This window comes from Mycteria americana, chromosome 1 (assembly GCF_035582795.1).
Source record: "Mycteria americana isolate JAX WOST 10 ecotype Jacksonville Zoo and Gardens chromosome 1, USCA_MyAme_1.0, whole genome shotgun sequence".
NCBI lineage: Eukaryota > Metazoa > Chordata > Aves > Ciconiiformes > Ciconiidae > Mycteria > Mycteria americana.
In genome coordinates, this window is record NC_134365.1 from 50,194,284 (window position 1) to 50,219,739 (window position 25,456).

Below are 25,456 nucleotides of genomic sequence, written 5' to 3' on the forward strand. Positions count from 1 at the left end.
TATGCGGAAAGCAGGCACCATACAAAGCCCTGAGTCCCTGGAAGTGCTGTATTTCCTGCACAGGCATCTTGCACAAACATTGACAACAATTGCAGTTGAAACAGCATGAAAAAGGGGGCCTGTATGCAGAGCTCACAAAGTAGAAAATACAGGCACACGTCTTATTAATACTTTGAGGGGAATAAGAAGCATGCATAATATTGCAGCTGAAATCATTCTCAATGTTCTTCAATACCTCATAAGTCTGCTACATGATCCCAGACAGAATGGAAATGTAAAAAAGGAACAATGGAGGAAAAAAGGAAAGCACAGAAATCTTGGCTTCAGAACAGAAAATGGGCTTTTCTGTTTGTTTGTTTGTTTGATATTCAGACCAATATAAAAATATTTATGTTTATTTGACTAAGAATTAAATATTTTCATCTTCTTTTCTTATTGAAATGGAAAATAAAGGTCACACCATGTTTTTAGGTTGTATTTTAAATTGAATGTTAAAGAACTTACATCAAACCAAAACAAACATATAAATGTTTTAAAAGATCCAAAACACCGTGACCTTCAGAGAAAATCTCCACCAGCAGTTTTCACTTCCCTATTTGGCCAGTAATTCAGAGGCAGGGAATTTGGGGACCCTGTGCCTGGCAGCTTTCTCAGAGAAGGCATTTTAGGTGTCACTTCAGCAGGGTAGCTCCTGCCTGTTCTGCTGCTAAGCAGTGGTGGGAAGGGTAGCTATCAGTCATTTTTGTTTGAAGCAGTTCCAGTCATTAAAAGCAACAAATCTTAGGATTCACAAAACAGGGTGGACTTCTAGTCTGGTGCTCAAAACGGTGTCCTCAGAGAAAAAAAATCTACACTCCAATTCACTCTGCTTTGATTCAGACAAGGATTTGAGCCTAGATCCTACAATATCCTACCTTCACTGTCAGGCTAGACAATCAGTAGATTATTTCAAGTCCTGAAAAAAAGCAGAGCAACACAAGGAGACTACCCTCCTTGAAATAGGCTTCCTAGTAGTAGGAGTACGATTTCAGACGAATTCCAGGTTTTTATTGCCTGGAGAAGGGCATATCATGCTACATGGATATCTTAGCAACAGGATTATTAAATAAGAAGCATGAACACGGTTTTATTTTTTTTTTTTCTGTCCTGTGGCTGAAACTATTTACATATTTTTTCTGAATTTACTAGTAATTCAGAAGAACTGTGATAGAGCCTTTTAATGAATAAATGATTTATTGAAAAAGCCTAGCTTCGCTGAGAGCTGCTGATTCCACATGTAACTTTCACCACCCCAGCCCCTAATTAAGAACAGCTTTTGTTTGTGGAAGATGCGATTCCAGTTTCTTCACTAATTTTCCTACAAAAAAGAGTGGGGGTGGGGAGGGGAAGCCTTGGAAAAGAGATTTCCAGATATACCCTATCTACATAACAGCATCAGCCTGGGTTCGTGCACGTGCGTAGGAGGTGTGAATGCTGTTTATTTGAACCGTGCTGTTCTGCTGCGGTATGCGTGCGGCAGTCGGGACGGCGCTTCCCCTGGAGAAACACAGATGCAGCGGAACTGCCAGGAAACAAGAAATCAGAACAGCCATTTGTGCAGCATGCATAAACATGCTTAAGCTAATGAACGCTGAAGAAACAAAACTAAATCAAGCTGATAGGCAGATAGGTTGGGATGCAGACGCTACAGAAACCAAGACAAAAACAGTAAGAAGACTACCTGGGCTGTTAGCAACTGTGCAGGGGGTGTAAGAAACAACTGTTTTGGGGGAGGTTTCAAATTCATTACAGTATAGATTTGTTTGAACTAGCATTTACAGAGCAAGCACAGGACTCGGAAGCAATATTACCTCTACTAATGGGAAAGAAGGTAAATAATCTAAGGCAGAACATGATGCAAATGAAGCACATTGCTTCGTACGCTTGACCTGAAGTGGTTAGTAATACTCCTGAGTATCATTACGCAGACAGCGTGGTGCCTTGTAGAGCTACCCTTTATGTTTAAATGGGTAAGCAATTCTGGGGAAAAAAATGCAATTATGGAGGAGACTTTCTGTCAAGAGGAGGATGTTTACTTCAACTCTGCCACACATGGCAGAAGTGGGATATTAGCTGGTCAACAACCAACACAGCAGTTTAGGTGTTACAGTAATCTGATTCCAGATAGATAATGAAAATAGCTCCAATATAATATCAGCAAATAGATTTTCTAGGCTGGAAAAATGACAACAAGTATTTGTGGCAAACATTGGAAACCATGTGGGTGCAGCAAGGGTGAATGAAAATCCCTTCAGTGACACAGGATATGTGTTGGAGTCAGTAATTGCAAACATGCAAATTGGCTTTCTCGTTGTCTTCCAAATTTTTACCTCTTAGTGTTTGTGTTTCTTCTTTCAAGTGTCATACAAGCTGCTGTGGTCACTGGCATCTCTGTAGATGATTGTTGTGGTGGTGTTTTTCATTAAAAATGTTGAAGAAAGTGGTAGCAAACTGTTTGGAATATTGAGAAAGAAATAGAAAATGCCAGAGAAGAGTATGGAGCAGGGAGATTCATGCATATGGCTGAATTTTTAACTATACTGGCAGCAACTATAAAGGACTTTTCTTCCTGCAGAGCCAACTGTGTTATAAAATCTCACAGTCTTCTGATAGATCCAGCAGCCATCCTCCAATCAAGCTGGCAGACATGTCAGAAATGTCTGGGTATTTCTCAGTTCTTGAGCCTCTCACTTTGCTTTAATGCTTTTCTTTACAGAGCAACTGTCTGTACCCTGGGCTGAGGTGATAGCACATCTGTGTTAACGACCATAATTTCAAAATTAACTCATACATAATATGCATTTCTGGCAAAGCACTAGGTGTTTGTGGTTTGGTTAGCAACTGACCACAACTGCAGTGTGCTTAAGGTGACCTGCTTTGTTATCAACTTCTCGTACTTGTCTCTGTATCTCATATCTTTGTATCTCTCTTTGTCTCTGTATCTCTTGTATTGTCTCTGTTGTCTCTGTATCTCTCGTATCTTTGTCTCTGTACATGATATTCCATTCAAAACTGTTTGTGATGTGCTCTGGCATTTAAGTGAAACAAATGTCAGCTTTATGAAAGCAGCTGTGGGTTCAGACAGGACAGCTGAGAGGTCTGTTCCTCCCTCCTTCCAGTGGAAGAGACTGCAACTTTTTCTGAACCAGGTAATATCAGTGGGAAATCTTAGACCAATCTTGGATTAGGAAGAATTAACATCAGACTTTCAAGCACAGTGATGCTTTTTAAATTGTTTTAGGGACCCTCTTCATAGGGAAAAGGACACTGTGTTTTACATTTTCCTTTATAGTCTTCTGGCATAACGAATGGATTGAATGAGGTGTGGCTGAAAGCCTACATTGTTTGGTTCCACACAATAATGCAATTTAGGCCTGCTATTGCAATCTGAGGGGAAATTTCACCAACTTTCCCAGAATGTTTAAGAACATTAAGACTGTTGCAAATAGAGACACACATGCAGTAAAGCACTCAAACCCCAACCAGGGTTAATTTATCTTGTGAAGGTCACTGCAGTAACATAACTATTTTTCATTCTAATTCAAACTGCTGGTTCTGGGAGAGGGTATCAAGATGGGACAAATTAGCTTAAATGAGGACACTCAGGATTTTCTCTTTATTAAACAATTCTCAGATGTGGAGTCGGCGGGTTGCATCAAAGGTGTCGAACACAGAGCACTTGGCAGCAGCAGCTCTTCAGCCCAATAAAAGTTTGTCCAAGGATATATCATGGATTTTTGTCTTCACTCAGATTAACTGGGATTTGACAGGGACAAGTCTTGAGCATCAGTCTGCACGTGTTCAAAGATTGTTCCACTGACTTTTGAAGAACTAATTTATAAGGCTTTCCACCCTACAATGGTTTGGAAAAATCCATTAATATCAGGCCAGCTGGTGGGAAATAACTGCTAATAGTGATTTCATCAGATTATGTTCCCCTGATTTCATTACATAATGTCCCTATCAAGAAAATTTAGTACCTTGATGCTTCTTTGTCCCTATATGATTTTATATATCATCCCTTCGCATATATAAGCTTGACATCTTTTTAGGGAAGGGTTAGTCTTTCCTGTTTTAATATTTATATAGTGCCTAAAAGGGTCATAATTTTTGGCTGGAACTTCAAGAATCTTTGCTGTATGATCAGTTAGAAATGTAAATAATGTTAATAATATGCATATATGCCTGTGAATATTCACTTTGGAGTATGTATATTTGTTCTTTGTTTGAAGTAGAAATGAATTTCCAAGTACAAGCACATACTTATTGTTATAATTTAATTAGTAGTATTGTCACATAATTTTGTTTTTTCAAAAAAATAAATTACTATGCTATTATTGAGCAAAGAACATAGCTAAACATGCATACATATAGTAGAGACTTTTTAAATCTGTATTTTTTCATATAGGGTGAACACGGAGATACAGAAAATATTTTGCTAGAAGGGCAGGAGTTTCTCAGCAATCAAATAAAAAGAACTGCAAAAATAAATGTTTTTGTGATAGGATTTCTGAATGGGTTATTTCTATGCTGGGTTTCTATATTGGGTTATTTCCACAAGTGCACTGGAGCAGAATAAGGCCTGATTTTCAGATAAAAGGAGATTGAATATTAGAAATTGCAGTTCTCAACCCTTTTAAAAAACTACTTTTAAGAAAATGTTTCATCTTAAAAGAAAAAATTATACCACATGCATAGTCTTTAAATGCTTGTTACTGAAGCCAGTCTTAAAATGTTAGAAATAGATGCAAGCTATCAAAGAGCCACTAATTGCTTTTATCTACAAATACAAGAAGACTAAAATAATATGACTGATAGATAGTCTGTTATGCTGGCTATCAGAAATAAAAATGTCATACTCTCCCAGTGAATAGTTGACTCTAATATTCAAGTTGTATATTGAAATCCCAATATTATCTTATAAAAATAGAAAAAAACCAACCAGATTTCATAAAAAGATGCCTGCTGATATCTCCCTTGTAGTGTATTGTGAATGTGCTGTATTCTAAATACCTGGACTTCTCTAAAATCCAGTGTTACTATGTGTGTCTATATGAGTCAGCAGGTAGCTAAATACTCTGAGTTGATTGTATTTGCTTAAACTGAAACAATTCCTATGCAAATATTTGGCTAGTTCAGTAAATAATTGGGAGGGGATCTATCTCTTAATTTCTTAATTTTCTCTTTACCACCACTATATTAACTAGCCATTCCAATTTTTTTGAAGTACCTAGTCTGTGAAATATGTAATCATTACTGTTCTTGGTTTTATCTGTATGGAAACTAAAATAAACCAAATATTCAATGACTATCCCAAAGCTACAGAAAGAAATGGTGTCAAAACTAGAAATGGAATACTGAAGAATGAAACAGTAGAAAATTGCCACTTTGATAAGCCAAGATTTCATCTCATGTTCCCTTGTCCCTGAATTTGAGTTGGATCAGTGTATTCCAATTCTGAAATCATACACCGAATTAATCCATACAACAATATATATTCAGTATATTGCCTTGAACTGAGCCTCATATATTTCATGCCTTGAAAGTATCAGTCTTCAAAGGATGACAGCAACTTATAAGTTATTTACATGTTAAGTGGTTGTTCACCATTAGTCACTATCTTAAAAAAGACAGTGGCAGTTCTGATAACTAGTAGTCATGCAACTCATGATTTTTCTAGCATATATATTTAACCAAGTGCACCCAAATTCATTGTGTTAGTTACTGTGTAACAAAATAAGGAATATAATTTGTCTGTAGCAATGATGTTAATAGGATAGACATTGTAGCATTTGTCAAGAAAGACGGAGTAGACAAAAATTTGCTTTGGAGTATTTGGGATCTTACACAGACGATTTTCAATATATTTGCATTAGGAATTCTTAGGTAAAGTGTTAAGCACATATTTCATGTCCATCCAAAATCTCTTCTGAAAGAAGAACAATACTTTCAGCTGTAGAAAAGATGCAAGCAAAGAAAAAATTAAACTCAAAATAAAGCTGTTACTTCTTGATTTATGACTTAGAACAAGTTTCATTCCAGCAAAACTTGTATCTTAGCACTCTCACAGCATGAGAGTGACACTGTGATATCTTTATATGACAACAGCTTGAAGTAGTCGGAAACATATCATGATGTCCAATGGGATTGGAGGTTGAATTTCATTTCCATCCAGGCGAAGGTATCGGAGGCGAGGGATGTTGCCATAAAAACCATAGTCTTCTGCTACAGCAATTGAGACTGGGCATATTTGAGTACCATTGACACCTGAAAAGGTAGATCCACATGTTAGGTAATTTCCATGGGAAAGGTTCATGAAGATAAAATTCATTTAGAAAACAAATAAAACAGGCTTCCGCTGATATTTGTATGGGAGATGCTCCTATCAGAGTGGGAAAATGCCGAATTAACAATTAACTGCTTTTTTGGTCAAGCAAAAAAGCATCTTAACGTAATGTAATCTAGATCAGTGAATCACATATTTTATGTGCTGCGATTATGAATAAAGGCCACTAGATGCACAATTTTACCTTGGACAGAGAGGAAACTAATTTAGACAACTACTGGGTAACTATTCATTGAGAAATAGCTCTCTGCTCTCAGAGAGAGCAAAAAAGGTTAACGCTGAGGGATTTTGAACATCTTACTGCAATGACAGTACATTAATTTTAGCTGATAATTTTCCCCAATGATGATCTTGCATTCAAAATGATAACAGTATTGAATCAGGGGAGCTTTTTGGATAGTGTCTGTAACTTTTAACATCTGTACTTTCCTGTTATCTCAAATTCTTCAGTACAGTTGGTTTTAATTGCAAGGATATAACTTGTGCAATGGGATATTTTTCTTCCTAATCTGAAAGCCAACAAGTCCTTAAAATTCTTTGTAAATCACACATAGCTTGTTACAGTTCAGAAAAAAATTGAAACTTGTGGCTTAAATCATTACCTATTTTCATAAGAGTTGAACAGATTGGGTTTTTTACGTTATCTCCCCTAAGTTACCTCTGCACTGTCACTTGACTGAAATGCTTTTCATATTTTGTCTTCAGTTGTTGAATAGTGAGGCTGCTGCTGCCCTATTTCAGCCTCAAATGGCCTTTTTCTAGAAAACATTGAAGTGTTGTTTGTTTATCAAAGATGTCAAATTCCTTTTACCAAATTATGGTATTTAGTGATTGGTCTGACTGCTTGAGGATCTTGTTGGCCCTAGACCACTTGCAAACAGTGGTTGAATGGAGACTGTGCATGTAACAGATTTTCTTTTAGGCACATTTTGTTTAGCAGCCCAGAAATAGGAAAAGAAAACTTTCTACCAAAATTTTTCTCACCCTTATATTTAGCAATGATAATATGTCCACACCTTTTGATTACAATCCCCAAACTGGTTAAATGTTATAATGAAAAAAAAAAAAAAAGGTGTTTTTTTTTTCCCAAAAGAAAAAAAACCCACCCTATTTTAGAAAATCTGCCCAGATGTTTGCAACATCTTGGAAATGGACTTCATCTTTGTCATGGAAACTAGATAAATACATCCAGTTGGCCAAGGCCTAAAACTTTTATCATATCCATGATATAAAAATTTCTTTGCCTATGCTGTGAAATTTGATTAATGTTTGTAAAGCACTTGATATTCTTGGAACAAACAAGCTACAGCTTATTTTTATGTATGAAGTTATGAAGCAGGAAGATTGAGAGTGAGGTTTCATTATGAAAGCAGTTATTAAAAGTTTTACAAGTGAATCAACACTTTGTAACAGAAAGTATCTGCCTTTTCAGGTCAGCACTACTGTGCTTAGGAGACAAGATGGCTTCAAGTCTGTTCTAAATCTGTGTGTTCTCTGACCTAGAAACTATCCCACTGCACTAATTTTCACTGGGTTAATTACTCCAACCTTAAAGCGAGGCAGCAGTTATCTAACCACAGGCCACCTATGAAGAAGTTATTTCCTGATGATGCGGTTTGAAGTGGTTTGGTTTTCTATTGTTCTCTTCCCATGAACAGTAAATCCTACCCAAGCTATCAGAGGAGTAAAAGCCTCTCTCTCTCCTCTTCTCTTGCAATCCTGTTCATGGGTGTATTGCTGAATTTTGCTTAAGCGGGAGGGACAGGGCAATCCGTCTACACGGGTACAGTTCACCCTACCTAAACTGGTCCATGAAGAGGGCAAGTGTCAGTCTAAGTAAACCATTTAGACTCTATTTATAAACTCTAGCAAGAGATGAACACTTCCAAAAGGTGATTCACAGCTCCTTAAGATGAGATGATTTTCTCTCTGCAATTGTGTATCTCTTTACATTAATTGAGTAGGTAGTCTGTATGACTAACCCAAATCATATACAAAAATCTAGGATGGTTAATTCAAATAAGATGAATTCCACCTGTTGTCAACAGTATTGTTAAATGGTGTAATATTTAAAAATGAGACTCTGGAACTTCTGTAGGGGAAAACTGCAGAAGAGGTTCTCGTTAATGGCTAATACTGTATGTCTGCTGAAGAACTGCAGAAGATCCTGTTTCTTTTCAAGTAAAACTCATAATTTAGAAACATTCAGAAAGTCAGTTGATCTAGAAGATAGACGTGTTCTGACATATATGAGTGTGAGGGTATTTATGTTCTATTCTTGTAACCTCTACCTGCACTCACTGTAGTCCAACTCAAATAGTTGGACTCCCTTTATCCTTTTCACATAATATTTAACTGCAGTAGCCATGGATCAGCCTGGAAATCTGTACCTTTCTGGGCTCTTCCAGCAAAGAAGCCAGTACCAGCTATAACACAGGGGTCTGACAATAAGTCAGGATCTGTAACTTCAACCATTTCTTTCCAAATATCCTACAACAGATTCTGATAGACTGGCAATGCTACTTGGTCCATGGACTTCTCCCTTTATCTACACATGGAACAATATTAGCTCAGAGGAGCTACCCCAGTCTTCTGGTGTTCCTCTAGGGGAACTTACTGTTTGCTCCCTTTTATCACTCCTTTGACAGCACTGTAATACCACCTGCTTACCCTTACTTACTCGCTACATCATTGTTTCATGCCTCCTCCTCTTTTCCTTCCTCTAACACTCCATTTTCCATCATTTGACGTCTCCCCAGAGCCTCGCATGTGTATCTCATAAATAAATATGTAAACAAGTGTGTTTTAAAATGCCGTGGAACAAGTGTGGTGCGTATTTGTTGTAGTCAAAATTACTTTTGGTTTTATGTTGATTTTGCTTCCAACTTTCAAGTACTTTTTGTCCTCTCTGCATTGAGATCCTTGGGGAAGGGACCACAGGCGAAATCTTGGTTCCACTGAGACCAATGATGAGGCTATCATTGACTTCACTGGGCTTCAAGGTATTGCCCTATATCTTTATAATTGTCTCTGGAGAAATAAGGCCTTGGACTTATATGAAGAACTGATGTTATACAATAACATATAATAAAAAATAGGCAAATAGTATTTACATAAGAATTTTGATGTCTGAGCTCTTGCAATCCCAGCAGTGTAACTATGAACCACCAAGAGAAAATAAAGCAGCAATTGGCAGGTGTGCAGGGGTATCTGAGAATTAATATTATAAAAAGGGCTTGTACTGTACTCGTAAAAATAAACTTTTAGGAGGACTCTTTTGTGGAGAAACCACATCCAAGCTTTTACAGTAATTTTTCTTTCAAATCTTTTACGTTGGTTATCTTAAAGTAATGACTGATTATCAATTTCCTGGGTTTCAGAAGACAAAAACAATCTGCAGAATTAATGCCACATCTTATTACTCCTGCCTGATGGAATTACATTCCTTGTTTGCGATCCTAAAGGCCCTTTGAGATATCGTCCGTTAGAGCAGTGTCTCATGAAGACTATGTCATAATCCCTTACCTCTTGAACAGTTATGCTATATAGTAGAATGTGCCTTACATAATACCTGCATTTCATTTAAGGTGTCAGGTTGCCTTTTTAAATATTTTTTTTACTACTTTATATGTAGTTACTAAGAATAAAAACTTTTTTTTTTTTTAATTAAGAGCAGTGTTGTGCTTAAGTTGGTAATGAATTTTGAAAAGTGGTAAAAGCATTAAGGAATATAAGGCTGGTGGAAAACTATTGTGATTTAGGCTCATGGCTACCCATGTGTCATTGGAAAATGGGACCTGACTGCACATACTACACAGACTGATTTTCATGTTTTTAACCTTTTATAAACTTATTTAGGACAGGAAGATAATTTGGCAGTTCTTTAAATACTACCTAGACACAAAACAGTTCTTAAACTGGACAGGTTACATTCCATTGATTTCAATTTAGTGTCCACTTAAAGTGACAGGAGACGAAGTCTGCACCTGAGGCCCTGCAGTGAAGCAATTAAAATAAATCCCTTTGTAACCAAAGGGCAATGAAATATGTTCAGTAACAACATATGTCATAAACCCTAACTCTAGTTAACTGTTAGACTTCTCACAGGTGACTTAAATATGTGCCAGTGATACAAAATTGATTTTTCTTCACAAAGTTTCATACATTTGTTTTGCAAAATGCAGTGAATTAACCTAAATTATTAACAGTTATCTTCCTTTGATACGTCCTTGTTTTAAACAGAAGCCAAATCATTATTTTTAGTATATTTGTGAACTACAGTGACACAAAACAGGAGTAAGGAACCATTTATTCAATTAAATCACCATGACAGGAAGACAAATGTAGACACTTGGTTACCTTCTGTGCAGTGATAAATAGAAAGTCATCGCTTTGATTTTGGCTTTTGGCATGAAACAAAGGATTTAAGGTCTGTAGGACTTACTGAGCAGATACTTTAGCCAGTGTCCCTAACCATCACATCCCTGCTGTACCTGGATGAATCTGGAAGTAGTGCTAGAGGCTTATGACATATGAAACTATGACATAGCTTCTGTTGCCTTGGGTACAAAACCTTGTCTCATTTATACAAAGTGGAAAATGTTAGAAGACATTTGAGGAGATAAACCTTAGTAGGACAAAGCTTCTGTAAAGTCAGTGGAAAGATTTTTCATGAAGATTAAACCCAAGTGTCAGCATTTTGTGCACAGTAAACAAAAGATGGGGAGGATATTCAAGCCTGAAATATTCAATATCCACATTCTAATTAGTCATATTTGAAATAGATTGTGTTGACTACAGCCAACATTATATTTTGTTTTAAGGGTGCCTCATCTTAAGCTCCTACTACATAATTTAGGTGGGCTGAGAGATACTCAGAAGAACTGAGCATACAGCAATTCTGTTACTTTAGTGAAGTCCCTAAGGTGCTCAGAAACTTTGAAAATCAGATGTGGATTGAATATCCTAACTAGTTGCACACACTTTTTTATTGTTGTTTCTTGCTTATTTACTCCTAGCCTTTCTGTGGGAAAGTTAATTTGTTCCCACAACATGGTTACTGGCATGTATATAGCAAAATGTGAATGCACAAATTCTCCTTAATCCACTCATATTTCTGATCTGTTTGCAATGTGCGAACAGATGCATATAAACATTTTTGCATGTGGTATTACTACCATGCACATAATTGGTTGTCATATTTTAGACCTGACTTGAAAACTGGCCTGTGGGAGGTCCTTTTGCTCATCTCCCTATAATCTACAGCATATTTTTAATCTCTTTATTTCAAAGAGCATTTTTTGTAGTTCAGTAGACATTTAAATAATTATGTCTTGGTAGGATCCCACACCGACAATACACACTTACTTTTGATTCTGTTGTGATCAAGGTGAAGGTGCTCAAGATGAGCATTGATCGGTGGAATTTTAGTGAGCTGGTTGTGAGACAACTGTAGGTCTAGAATAGATGAAACATTAAACCCATTTGTGGGGATACCGTCATCAGATAATTTATTGTAGTTCAGCCTAAGGAAAGTCACTTTGGGTATTGCACTGAAGTAGTTTTCTGGTATCACTTCAATGGAGTTGTTGTCCAAAAACAGCTGCAGTGTGTTAGCTGGAATGCTTAAAGGCATTTTCTTCAGTGAATTTTTTGCTATGTTGAGTTGCATAAGATTGTTGAGTCCTTGGAAGGTGTCACTTTGAAGAGCGCTGTCCAACAAACTGTTCTGGTGCAGATCTAACATAGTAAGGTTTTCCAAGTTGCTGAAGACTCCTTCTGGGATTCTGGAGATTTTGTTTCTAGCCAGTCTGAGCTGTTCCAGGCCCCCTGGTAGTGGGGCAGGCACCTCTTCCAATTCATTATCTTCAAGGAATAAATAAAGCAGCCTTTTCAGCTTGCTCAGCACACCACTCTCAATTCCATTGTTGGTGATCTTATTCTTGTTCAGATTTATCCACCTCAGATGAGTGGCATTCACAAAAGGCTTCTCCGAAACTGTTTCTATTAGATTGTTTTGAAGATAGAGGTACCAAATTCTTGCTGGGATTGCAGGTATTTCTTTAAGTCCTTTGTTATCACAGTACAATGCATTGGGGAAACTAGGAGGACAAAAGCACTCTCGTGGACACTCAAAAGTGTAGTGAGACCAATGTTCAGGATCCATCTCATCATAAACTTGTCTCACAGTTCGAGTCCACACAGAATTGACCAAGAATAAGAGCAAAAGGCTTCTATAGACTTTTAGAGTCATTGTTTACCTTGGAAGGGGAGAAAAACCATTAGCTGTCTCTCAACAGAACTCTCTAACAGCATAGTAGATTAGCAAAGCAGTATTACATAGAAAATAGTATTTCATTTATAAACAGCCAAATTCTGTCCTCTGTGGTATTACCTATGGCATGTTAAGGAAAAACTGAACAGCAATATAACAGGTATAAACAATTCAGTCCTGTATGTTGAAGAACATTTTCCTGATTCAACTTAGACTCCACATTGGCTACCAGTTTAACTGATGTTCATGCAAGTGTCATTTCAAAGAACCTGAAAACATGGATCATTTTTCTGACATTAAATCAGTGCTTCTTATAAATTTGTCTAAGTTTTTCCATCTTCAGTAAAGCTATCAATACTATGATATAAATACTATTGTACACAGTGTTCCTCCTTCTAAAATTAATCATACCGTCTTTTCTGGTTTTCCTCTCTCTTAAATTATAGTGGCATCTGGATCAGATTTTCCAGGGTCTTTTCTCATCACAGAAAAGTGAAAGATCAAAGAGTGTTTTAACAGCTGTTTGTTGGGCACGTTCTTAAAAAGCTTGGAGGGAATATGTTTGAGTAATCCATTCCCCTCCCTCATTCAATCTCTCATATCCAAAGTTATGAATTTCCTTCTCTAAAGCAAACAGCCAAAACAAATGCCTGACTTAAATGACACAAAAAGTAAGTCAAGTCCTAACCAAATTATATCATATACACTCATGCATCTTGTATCTATTTTACCTACTTATTTGCTTTGTTTAGCCTCTTTCACCATTAAACGATGAACAAAATGATCAATGATAATTTACTCCAAAAGGAGTAGCACAAAAACAATGCTTCACAAACTCTGTTATCTTGCTTGCTTTCTGATGAAGATTAGCAAGTATTTTGCAATGCAGAGGCAAGAGACTGATAGCTGAAATTTCTGGTCAAAATTAGGAGGTTAGTTTTGTCAAAAATAGTATTTAAATAAAAAGTAAATTCTCTTGTAGGGTTAATGCACCAGTAAGGTTAAGAGCTCAGTTAGGTTGCTGCATATGATATGTAGTCATTTAATAGTTTTCAACATTGTTATTAACAGTAACAAGTGCAGTATCTTACAGATCTTCCAGCCTCAGAAACTGCTATCTGGAAGCATTCCAAAAAAGGACAAATAAAACATTTCTAAAGAATAACATCTCTAATTCACATGGTGAAATGGCACCTTCTTATTGTGTAAATATTCACAACCTTAATAACATTTTTAAAAAGAAATATAAAGTAATTTACCTTGTTAGTCAAGTTCCTGGAGCTATCTGAAGCCAGTTAGAAATCACTGTAAATTCACAGCCTTTGGCTGCTAACCACTGTGTTTGCTTCCTGTCCTCCTAAGAATTAATAGCACATAAAACTTGAAGAACATGCTAGTATCCCCAGATGTATTACCATACACACCTTATTAGCTATTGTTTCTAATTTGACATTGCTTCAGAGTTTGGGCTTACCTCAGCTTTCTTGGATCTTCTTCTCTTTCTATTGGTCACTGTTGTTAGACTGTAATAGCTTGACTCAGGCTACAAGCCGTGTTCTATGAATACAGCCTAATATATACGCATCAGTGGCTACAGCTTTTAACCCCTAAAATAACTAAGGCACCTCAGCACCTAGGCAGGAAAAGACAGGAAATCCTGACTTTAATATCAAGCAGCCACAGAGCTGAAGGCATTTGATTTTTACATTTTATCAGATGAGAGGAACTGGTCTAGATGAAACAGGTAACACAAAATGTACCTTTATTCATAATTTTTGTCAGAAGATACTTTACACGCAAAGCTCACTTACATCATAATTCATTCTCATAATACCTGAACTGACCACAAAGAATTAAAAACAGTGCCATCTGTTTCTACGGAAACATTTTATTTGATTTTTATTAAATACAGATGCTGCCATGCCATTTAAAGACATAATTCTTGATTAGGAGAATAAGATAACAAAAGCATTTGCTAAGAATTTTTTAATAACATATTTTAATTTCTTTAAAGATTAAACCATACCTTTTCCTTTTTGTTCAGAGAGATAGTTACATATATGTCTGCAAAGTTATCATACTCTCCAGTGCCTACTGCAGTGAGGTCTGTTTTTAATTATCAAGGCACCAATTAGTTATCTTGTTTTATCATTGATCTAAAGTAAACTCTTTCCAGCCAATTTGCTATCCAAGGCATAGACACATATTTCTCACATTAAGTATTTGGGAAGATTTTTGTTTTCTTTTTTAATCCAAACTTAAAGTAACAATTTAATATCAGGAAAACTAGCCACGTTCAAAGCCAGAACAATGGCATAAGTATTTTAAGGAAAAAGCTAATGAAAATACTGAAAACATAAAATATATCCTGGTACCTTTTATGAGTTTATAGTAGTTTTAAAACTTATTTATATCATTATTTTAATTCAGTTTCATCTAATTTATTTTAACAATAAAACCTCTAACAACTTATTTCATAATGTTAAATACTTTGCTTCCTAAACTAAGATTGTCTCAAAAGAAGTTTAGAAGTAGAGTAGACAAAAAGATAAGTAATCAAAAAAAGGAAAGCAACCCTTAAGTACATGGGCAGCTTCCACTGACTTCAGCAAGGCTAATGTTAAAACGTCATAACATTTTTTTCATAAGTAAATGTTTGTACTACCTTGTTTTTTGTTTAGGAAAAAATACATCCTCACTACCAGTAATTTTTACATGGCTTAAGTATGTGCTTAAAAGTAAAATAAGTGCTTAAGTCTTTCACTCTGCCAGAACTCCAGACTCTTCAACATCTCTTGGAGATTATTAGGGCTTTCTTATAAGCCAGGTATAAAATTGATTCCTTCATGCATACTACCCTGAATATTTCAAAAGTTTAAATTAGATGAAATTAATTTACATCTATACTTAAAAATAAAGGTTCTAGCTTTAAGCGGATGTACTAATTATAAGCACAAAAATTAGATATAATGTATTAACCTTTTCATTATGAGTGTCACTTTAAACTCCTAAGCCTTAAAACATTCCCTTTGACCTCCCGCAACAGATGTGGTACCACACATTAATGACAAGTAGGCTTGTCAGCTGGAGTCCACGGAAGAGAGGTGGGGAGAGGCAAAGGCACCACTGTATGAAGGTTAAAATAGTTGTGTGTTCAGTTGTGAGTGATTTAAGGAGGCTTCACCATGAAAAGTGCATCTACGATTCTCGCAAAAGCCAGGCAGTGCAATGTAAAACTGGTTTGCATTTGTGCTAAATCTTGAGAGAGTGTGTAGAGAGGATATGGAGGCACTGAGGTCTGTTTACCATTAAAGAACGAGCCTAGACCTTCATGAATTTTATACAGAAGGGTTTAAAGTGAGTCCTAGTGGCAGATGTCTGTTGTGACACACTTAAATGCAAGTTGCCAGATGTTGCACATTTAACAAAAAATGAAAGATCTATTTATCTTACGCTTCATGGGGGTCTGAATTTACCCTTTAACCTGCTAATCGTGTACAGATGTTCATGATATTATCACTGAGGTCACTGGCAGAGGGACTTGCTGGTTACCTTGTGACAGGCAGTGACTATTTGTGTGAACCACTCTTCAGCAGGGGAGAGGCCCGTCACAGTCTGCCCTTTGTGGAGGATTTGGAGGCCATGTATTTGATCCTTATCAAACACATACACTGCTGTCCCATTCAGAGAAGCAGTTCTTCACTAGGAGAAGAAAACAGGAAAAACATTTGCTAAGACTTTCTCAATAACGTGAATTTTCCTTTCTTCTGATGCAAACAAAGAGCAGAAAAAATGACAAGAAATGTCCTCAAAATCAGGAAGAAAGGGTGTGATGACTGTAATATGCGTTCTCACGTGCACTCAAAAATTTTGGAAAGATATCTGCAGGAACAAGCGATTACTTGGGTGCCCAAGTAGACTTTGCAAAAAGGCCTGCTTTCCACGAAACCTTCAAGATTACACACATATTCTCCATCATACATTTGTTTCATTCAGTCCTTCATCATCTGGTGTTATTATTTATTATTTAATGGGTGCAATATATGGTGATAAAGTTTTATAGACTAATAAAAGACCACAGCCAAGATTTTAAAAAATGACAAATGGTTTGGGAGGCTTTTTGTTTTGAGTATCCAACCTGAGACACTTTCCATGTCTTATTTTCATGCCTAATTTTCAGTAAGAGGGGGCTAAAAATTTTGTGTTAATGAGGTCACTTTTAACTTGTGAAGCTGAGCAATCAAAGGCAAATATCGGGGAAACACAAACTGCTCCCGAGATCATGAACAATCTCACAAAAAGTAAAGTATGCAAGGTAGTTTCATGACAATAAAAGGAAGTAGAAAAATTATTACAGTAAAAATACTGTGAATGCCCACTCTGTGAATTTTGGAGACCTTTTAAAAGATACTGTTGGGAGTATTCTAGTTTGAGGAAGATGTCTCAAGCTATTACAGGATTTTTGCTCCATATGTCTCCTGGCAATCTACGTTGTTAGTCCATGTAATAAGAGAATCTGTATTAAAAAAAATCAAAAAGTGAGGAAACCAACAACCGCAGAGGGTGGTAACATCTCCTTGAGCAGAGTGATGTACCTGCTTGAGACTAGAACAGCCCACAAGCTTCAGAAAGACTAGAAGGGCTAAAAAGATAGACTAGAAAGACCCATTGGGAGGAGATATGGACAACTGGGAGTGCTGTAAGAGGTGTTGTTCTGTTTCAGCATCGAAGTTGCTGATGGTGAAAAAATGCATTGCTTTCTTTCAGTAATGGCTGCCATATGTCTCAGATTTAATACGAAGCAAGGTCTGTTAAACATCAAGCATGTGTATAGTTCATCACCAGCAGACCCAGGAGTATACTGCAAGCAGAGTTAATTCACCAGCCCTGTGGATTTCTCCATTTAGCAAAGGCTGAAAGCCAGTTTGCCTAATTTGGGTACTACTTTACTAAAATGCTAGATGTCTTGCTCCAAAGGACAATCAGTTTATCTGAAACATGCTCTTAAATTTCCTTCATGATGACTAGAGAAAAGGTGATGCTTCAAAACCTGAAGAAGAGAGTAAGTCCAGTTTATGTACCTTTCACCGTATACTGTACTGGTAGCTCCAGACAGCCATGCAGACCACTTAAGGCAGATTTTTACATTTATTTGGCGTTCCGTCTGCCTCTTTCGCTTCTGAAGATTGGCATATAGTGGTGATTTCTCTCTCTTTTTTGCATTGCTGCTTGAAATAGGGAGTAGGAAGCTCTGAGCTTTACTCGGAGTCAGAAAGAAAAAACTTCTATTTCCAAACAGTTCCCTGATCACCAGACAGAGATATACCCCAATTAATAATATCTGCTACTGCTTTTAAAAAGGAGCCACAAAAGGTCGGCAAGACCAAAGAGTCTAGAATAAAGCAGGTGAGTGAGCCCTTCAGGCTAGCCCAAGGAACACTGCAGACAGATCAAAGGGGCCAGCACAGACGTTCCAGACCCTGCTCCTATGGACACATTTTACTCTACATCGTTCCTGGTGAAAAAAACCAAAACCAAAACAGACTTAGAAGCAGGAACTCTGCACCTCTCCTAGAAGCCTAGAATTGCCTGCCTAGACCTCTCAGTGGGAGAAACTGCATCTCTTATTTAAATAGGTATTTCTGTGCATATGCAGGCAGCTAAAGTATAGGGAGTTTACCTGGGGAACTTTCAGGTTAGATTAGGAGACACTGTTTAAAGGAACCCTGGAAAATAGTTGGGCTGGCTTAATTTGTGAAATGTATATGTCACCTGACCCCTTGTTTATATAGGATTTAGGAAGATGAGATCCTATTCTAAAAGTCCAGAAACAAAATTCTAGCAGTTTACTTTCTGCACACCTTTACTCCCTTGTAAAAACTACAGTGAGAACTGAGTAGCTCAGCTTAAAGAGATCCTTGCAGAGCAACACATTTCAGAACAGAATAACTGTGGAAAAGGCTCAGCTTTTATGGGAAATATAGTGCTCTCCTGAATATGCTTCATTAAGGAATTTTTTGGCTTTCTGTTCCCTTTCTCTCTCTATTTTGAGCTCTTTACCACAGTGACACCACAAAGGTTCCATAACACAGTGCCAAGATATAGATTTTATCTTGGCTAGCTAGGTTTAGTTTACCTACGATGTAAATGTGGCTGTCGATCTCTTACCTTAATTTGTTTTCAAGCTTTCAACAATTTCAACACTGAAACAGATCTATCCTATCCATGGACCTGATTTTTAAAATGCTAGATGTAGAACCATATATGCTAAATGTATTTTAAATTAAATACCTAACATGCATTTGTCAATTACACACATACATTGAGTTCTTGGGCCTGCATGCAACTATTTAGATGATTAATATTTTCCAGGCAACTAATGATAAATTAAAACATATTTTAGTGATCCGATGCCCATTCTGTAGATCTGCACTTTTGAAAAGTAAACCATCATGGACTAAATATTCTAAGATAGCATAAAGATAGTGAAAACAGGCTGTGAGGTGTTAGTGTTACTTGTGTTGTCATATTTTGTTCTGTTGTTAAAGAAGTCCAAAAATACTTGAATTCATCTTTATTTTAGATTCTCACAATAGGATGATGAATTCTGAGAAGCTTAAACTTATAGAAGAATTTGTCCTCTAAAATAAATGACAAGGGTTTCATAAAAGAGTACTCCCACAACTTAATGAAAAATAAAAAATTAGTCCCTGTATAATAAAGCTCTGCTATAGTGATTCTGCCAGATGAGAAATTCAAGGTTCAGGTGCTTTTTTATTATTTAAAAAGAAAAGCCAAATGGCATAAGCTATATGAAAACCCAGCCCTTATTTTATTTTCCATTAATTGTAGTATTTTTGTCTAATTTTTAATGCAGATACTCTTGAGAAATACTGAAATTGAACATTAGAATATGTGATTTTCTTTTTCTTAAACTGTCATGTTGGTTATAATTTTTGAGAGCTGACATTTCCCAAAGCACCCAAGTTTTCTTCCAGAGTCCTGACCTGAAGCTAGAATCTCACTCACCGTGAATACTCCAGTCACTAATTATCCTTTCAGATGGAACATGTTGAAACTAAGTCTTTATTCTATAGATGAAAGTCAGTTGGCACCCAGCACTTTGGTGCCAACTGACACCACCTTTTTCTTTGAAGACAGCTCTGGAACCCATCTCCCGGGAGATGCATCCACCCCTATCCAAGCACTGTGGAGCACTCCAGAGGCCCTAAACAGTCAGGGTTGTGCTCCAGCATTGCCTGCTCTTATCTTAGATGATTTCCCCGCTCATCACAGTGGCTTCTGTGAATCCCAGAGGTAAATGCCTAGTTCCTTTCTGCATTCTGGGTGTACTATACACCTCATCTCAAGGCTGTGGTTTCATTAGGAACAACATACCTGTCATCTTTTAAAATTAAGGGTGGGAATGAAAATACTGCAGGGGATGACTTTTCTTACCCAAACTTAGGAACCTGAATAAAACCAAATCATTTTTACACATGGAATCACAAATTCTTCTTGAAATTAATGCGACATTGAACATAATTTTTAGAATTTATTAGTCATACTGGGGTTTTTTTTTGGCAGAAAAATGATTGTAATGATGAAGTCTAAATGCGAAGTTCAGGAAACATTTGTTTATCTAGTTTGGAAACCAGTCTGCAGAGTAAGATGGATGGCAGATGCACACGATGAGATACTGGAAAGTTGATGAAAACAGGAATTTTGAAAGACAGTACTTGGCCTTGTTTATCTTGAGGACAGCTTATTATTAAATTGGTTTATAAGGTATGAAATTTCTAAAAGCTTCCAGTATTTCTGTCTGAAGTCTTATGCATGTTTCAATAAAAGCATTATCTCCAACAGAAATACATTTTTACAGATATTATCCAATATATTCCAAAGTGTCTTTGTAATTTTTGGAATATGTGGTCTACTCAGGTTGACCAGATAACACTGCTGTCTTGCACGCTTTACTCCACACTAGGAGACAAGGGATAAAGACAAAAATGCTCTTTTGCACAGTGTAGCTGCCCGTATAGTTAAATCTAACAGCCCATTCACTTTGCAGGTCCAAAGGCTACATGTTAACTCAGTCACTTCTGTAGCCATAAATCCTTGTGCTAACTGAGCAATACAAGAACTGATTGAGCTGCAGTAGGAAAAATAACAAGGGCAGCAACCTCCATACTAGCTTGGAACACCTGGCATGGAAGCTCTCCAGGTCAGTGATATAGTAGTATCTTTCTCTGCTGGGTGCTGGTGCATCAGCCCCAGCAAGGAGTCCATCTATCTATTAAGAAAATGTGTATTACCTGCCTTGCAGGTAGTGCAGCCATGCCCAGAGGTGGACCTAGCAAGCAGCTCCTCAAGAGATAGGAGGTGTGTGAGGTTTTGCATGTCTGATGAAGGAGAGAAGCCTGAAGTCGGCAAATTCTGTATTATTAAGCAGGTAGTTATGTTTTCTGGCAAAGAAATGTGCTACAATTCACATTGGTATCGCAGACTTAGTTCGCTTTCTCTCACCAACATTCATGCCTGTCCCTTGGGGAACAAAAAAACCCCACTTGCATGGTCTGATTCTGAGAAAATATTTGGGTGATTTTTCCCACCCCAGCTGCTGAGATACTATAGTAGAGATCTCTCTGCAGCTATAAAAATATGGCCTATACGTTAGTCAGAATGATCTTATGGTGGTATAACTGTTATAACCAGATCTGACAGAAGGTATAGGCAGCACTTATAAACCGTTTTAAATAATGTGGGATTTTTTTCCATGAATACTTAAAAATATTTTTAAACTTCTCATAACAATGGATTTAGACACTGTTGTTCAAAATGCCACTGAAGATTGCTCTTTTGGAGGGAATAAACAACTCCATGATCCTTTATATCTTTCCTTGTGAGGTGGGTTTTATTTGCCCTCTTTTGCCAGAACAGTAGTACTCTTTTTCCAGAATAAAGCTTTCCTCTTGTTAAGAAGTCAGGTACATTTGACCAAATCCCTGTTCTTCCACACTGTCATCTGGACTATAAATAACATTTTTCCATTCATGTATTTGCCTCATTTCTTCACTGCCTTCTAATTAAGACTTTTTTTTCTGCTTTTCTTTAACAATTTCAGAATAAAAAGGCATAATGTACCACAGAGGTACTGCATAAGGGGGATTATACTTAAATAACAATTATTCAGGTAAACAAGACTAGTTATAAATGCTGTGTTTTCTGATCTACAGATTAAGGTTTCAAATTCTGAAAAGAAAGATAAAAAACCATATAGATGGGGTTAGACCCACAAATAATCATGGTTTATAACACCAAAGAGTAGCAATACATAATTTTTCAGATATGCTGCTGCCCACTGAAATCCTCATCTCTTGATTATAATCCTATACCTTAAGATACATTGATGGAGGGATATAGATGCTGACAAAAAAAACCCACCTAGAACCTTAAGGGTCCACAAAAGCTATCAAACTGAGGACAACTTAAAGTATCCAAACTGAAATCTTCAGGGTAAAGTATTTATGTGACTCAGTGAGCAGAGCCTTGAGCAATTCAGTCTCACCTCTGGACTCATTCGAGTTGGGCACTTCAGGCAGGTCACCTCTCAGAGAGGACCAGTGGGATCCTTCTTGTAGTTCCAACATGTGGAGATGTGAGCACAATTGTTTCCCGTCTAGCCCACAACCACAACTTTATCTCAGAAGCTGCAGGAGTACAGTGTGGTTACAAGTGCTTCAGCCTCTTCTTTTAAGGCTGTTTTGCTTTGCATAATGAAGCCATCATTTGCCCAGGCACTTGAACCTGACATTCCTACATTCAAGGTGAGTGTCCTGAGGTACCAAGTTAGCACTCCTTTTCTTTCTCTGTGCTAACTAATGTTGAACTGTTCACACTAAGTACAAAAAATTTAAGAGATATTTATCCGTGAAAGCTATATAGCCTACAGATTAAGTTATGTTATTACAGACTGAGAGTCTTTTATCCAATATCTAAACCTACAAAAACATTCAGAACCAAAATGTCTTCCACGATCACTCTGTACACTGGGATGGTAGCTCATAGACAGTTTCCCTTATTTTGTGTAGACATCTAAACATGTTTTCCAGTGCTGTCCCACACGGGAGAGCTAGATGGGATGGATCTCTGACTTCAACTGCCAGTACTCAGTAGCTCACAAGTGTCAAAATGGGAGCAGATTTGCACAAGCCAGCTGCAGACATCTGGGCATCGAAGGAAAGTTTCCACAGTTTTTACCTATGGAATCTATATCCAAATGTTAGCTGAGTTATGATTTTGTGAGTATCATGAGAGTCTGAATTATGGACTGGAACCTGAAACAATAAATTTTCCATGTGAATTTAATGCAAAACTCTTCAGCTGGAGAGCTGATTATTAAAATTTATATTGTCCCCCATTGGTTACTAGTATTCTTAGAATGACAGATTCACAGAAATTATAAATAAATTTGAAGGAACATCTGAAGGTTGTTTACTTCAACCTTCTTCTAAAAATAAGGCTAACTTCAAAGTCAGATCTGTTCCTCAGGGCACTGCCCATGCAAGTTCTGAAAATCTCCAAGGATGGAGAGCCCACAGCCTCCTTGGGCAATCTGTGTCAGTGGTTTACACACTCATTGTGAAGAATTTCTTTGTATGTCCAGCCTGAATTTCTCATTTTGAAACTTTTCCTTTGCCTTCTTGTCCTTTCATTGTGCACCCCTGAATCTGGCCCCTTTTTTTATAGTGTTCTTTTAGGCAGTGGAAGACTGCAATAAATCATGGGACCGAGGCATATGGTATATTCAGAGAGGCTAAGGGAAGTGACTTGGCATAGCCTAGAAAGGAGAAGGCTGAGAGAAGTTCTCTTTGCAGCCTTCCATCTTAGTGGCTCTCCACTGATCTTCATTTTGCTTTATAACCTCACAGTCTCTACGGTCTTCAGTCTATGCTAGTTGCAGCTGTATATATAACAATTCAGACTGCCTTCCTTAATGATGTTTTGCCTTCTTGTTCCCAGTTTTCAAAATAATTTGGTTTATGCTAAGCAACTACCTGTTTATTCCCTTTCAGTAAAACTGAAGGTTTGCGAGTCGGGATAGGACCCTGCCAGGTTCCTTGCACTAGAATGACAGCTGTAATCAACCACTGCTTACTCCTTTCTTGATCCGTTTGACTATGCTGGACTTAATAAAGCAGTAGAGGGCATGTAGGATTTATGCTTCCAGTGTATGTCCAGAAATTCACGTGAGTCACAGCCTGTTCCTTCTAGGGAACTTCTGTAATTTAATCTAACATGACAAATGTCTTTTAAATCAGACAATACTTGTTTATTTGAAAGGTAACTCTATCTTTGTGAATGGCTGTGCAACATACTTGCAGACCAGTTCTTGAAATTTTATGGATAAAGTTTTTGTCTGTTGATTTTGTATATTGTCGTTGTAATACTGCTTTTCATGATATTAGTAGCAAACTTTCCTTTTTATGTCTGCTTTCAAATTCATGTCTTTCCAAAAGATCTTGATTTTTGTAAATTCTTCCATATGAAACTTCACACGAAAGTGTCATGACAAATTTACCCATTTTGACCTGAAAGAAGGAGGGACATATACTGCAAGTAAATTGTATAGCTATAGGCTGCATATTATGTAGCCCTAAACAGAGTTTAGTTCAGGCTAATTTACCCACTCCACTGTCTCCACGCTACTGCGGCTGTGTTATTATCTGTTCATGTCTGTCTACTTTTAAGTAACATATTTGCACCTGTACACATAAGTATTTTATAATATGATCAGGTTAGGTGGGAACAGGGATGTACACATCATGTTTTTCAGTATCCAGAATGTTGAGGGCTTTATAACCAAGATCCATCACCTTCATTCCAGGAAGGGCACAAATTGCAAGTTACGGTGAATCCGTTTCCAAGGCTCTAGCTGAGTTAAGTGTTCCCAAACACCTTCATTTCTGCCTAGTGCCTAGAAAACAATTCATGTAGCTTTTATAAACTGATACCTAAGGTACATGTATATTGTTACCTGTCTGTTTCTGCAAGATACGTAGATATTGGGAACTTAAACAGTCTTCATAGTGATTTAGACCAATTCATTAATGCAGAAGCAGAAACATGTACTTCTGTGTCTCACAATATGAAAGCAAAGAGGTACAGAGTCCCATTTCTCCTTTAGCAGAAGGACCTCACGTTCTAGTTTTTTCACAGACAGTATGAAGAGCAAGCTCTGCAATGTTATCTCTTCCCAACTAATGGGGACTTTCTGAACCACAGGAAAGAAGTGTTCAAGATAAAAATGTTCTGCCAAATGCCGTTTGGCATTTGCCGTTTGGCATTTGCCGTTTCTCTTAGTTGTCCAAGTGTTTATTGCAAGGTGAAGGTTCCTCAGCTTCTGAGGGAGGTCATTGGTAGTTCGTTATTTTGACAGAGGGCTTCCTTCTACTGTATCCCTTGAAGAGAACTTCAAAATGCCTTGTGAACATCTGTGGATGCTTTATTTGCAACATATGGGTATGCAGAAAGTACCCTCATCAACAGGTTTTAATCTATCCTGAGGTGGACTGTTCTCAGTCTCACTGTTCACACTGTTTCATTTTGCATAAGGACAACTGGTTTGCTGAAACAAACTGAAAAGAAGAATACCTTTCTATGCTGTTTCCCAGATCACAGCTATGTGGTGACACATTTCAGTATCAGTTTGTGCTCTAGAGGTCTTAGTGTTTAGTGTATTTTCCTGTGTAGGGGACAGTTGGGTTTAAAATCTCTCTGGAAATGGCTGAATGCTG

At 37.2% G+C, this 25,456-nt stretch overlaps 1 protein-coding gene across 3 annotated transcripts; it reads right to left on the minus strand.

Annotated features, from left to right (window-relative positions):
• Positions 1–4,375: 4,375 nt before the first annotated feature.
• Positions 4,376–24,981, minus strand: KERA (keratocan). Of its 3 annotated transcripts, none has more exons than XM_075496862.1 (5): positions 22,228–24,981; positions 16,212–16,361; positions 13,919–14,016; positions 11,753–12,645; positions 4,376–6,306 (listed from the first exon to the last, which is right to left on the minus strand). In XM_075496862.1, exons 4-5 carry the CDS (start codon positions 12,636–12,638, stop codon positions 6,134–6,136), a joined length of 1,059 nt encoding a protein of 352 aa, XP_075352977.1. In that variant the 5' UTR covers positions 12,639–12,645; positions 13,919–14,016; positions 16,212–16,361; positions 22,228–24,981; the 3' UTR covers positions 4,376–6,133. The 3 variants fall into 3 exon arrangements, with proteins under 3 accessions (XP_075352977.1, XP_075352972.1, XP_075352965.1); XM_075496857.1 differs by lacking the exon at positions 22,228–24,981 and adding an exon at positions 17,741–19,022; XM_075496850.1 differs by lacking the exon at positions 22,228–24,981 and adding an exon at positions 14,134–14,292 and having other exon boundaries at positions 16,212–19,022.
• Between the last annotated feature and the right edge of the window lie 475 nt (positions 24,982–25,456).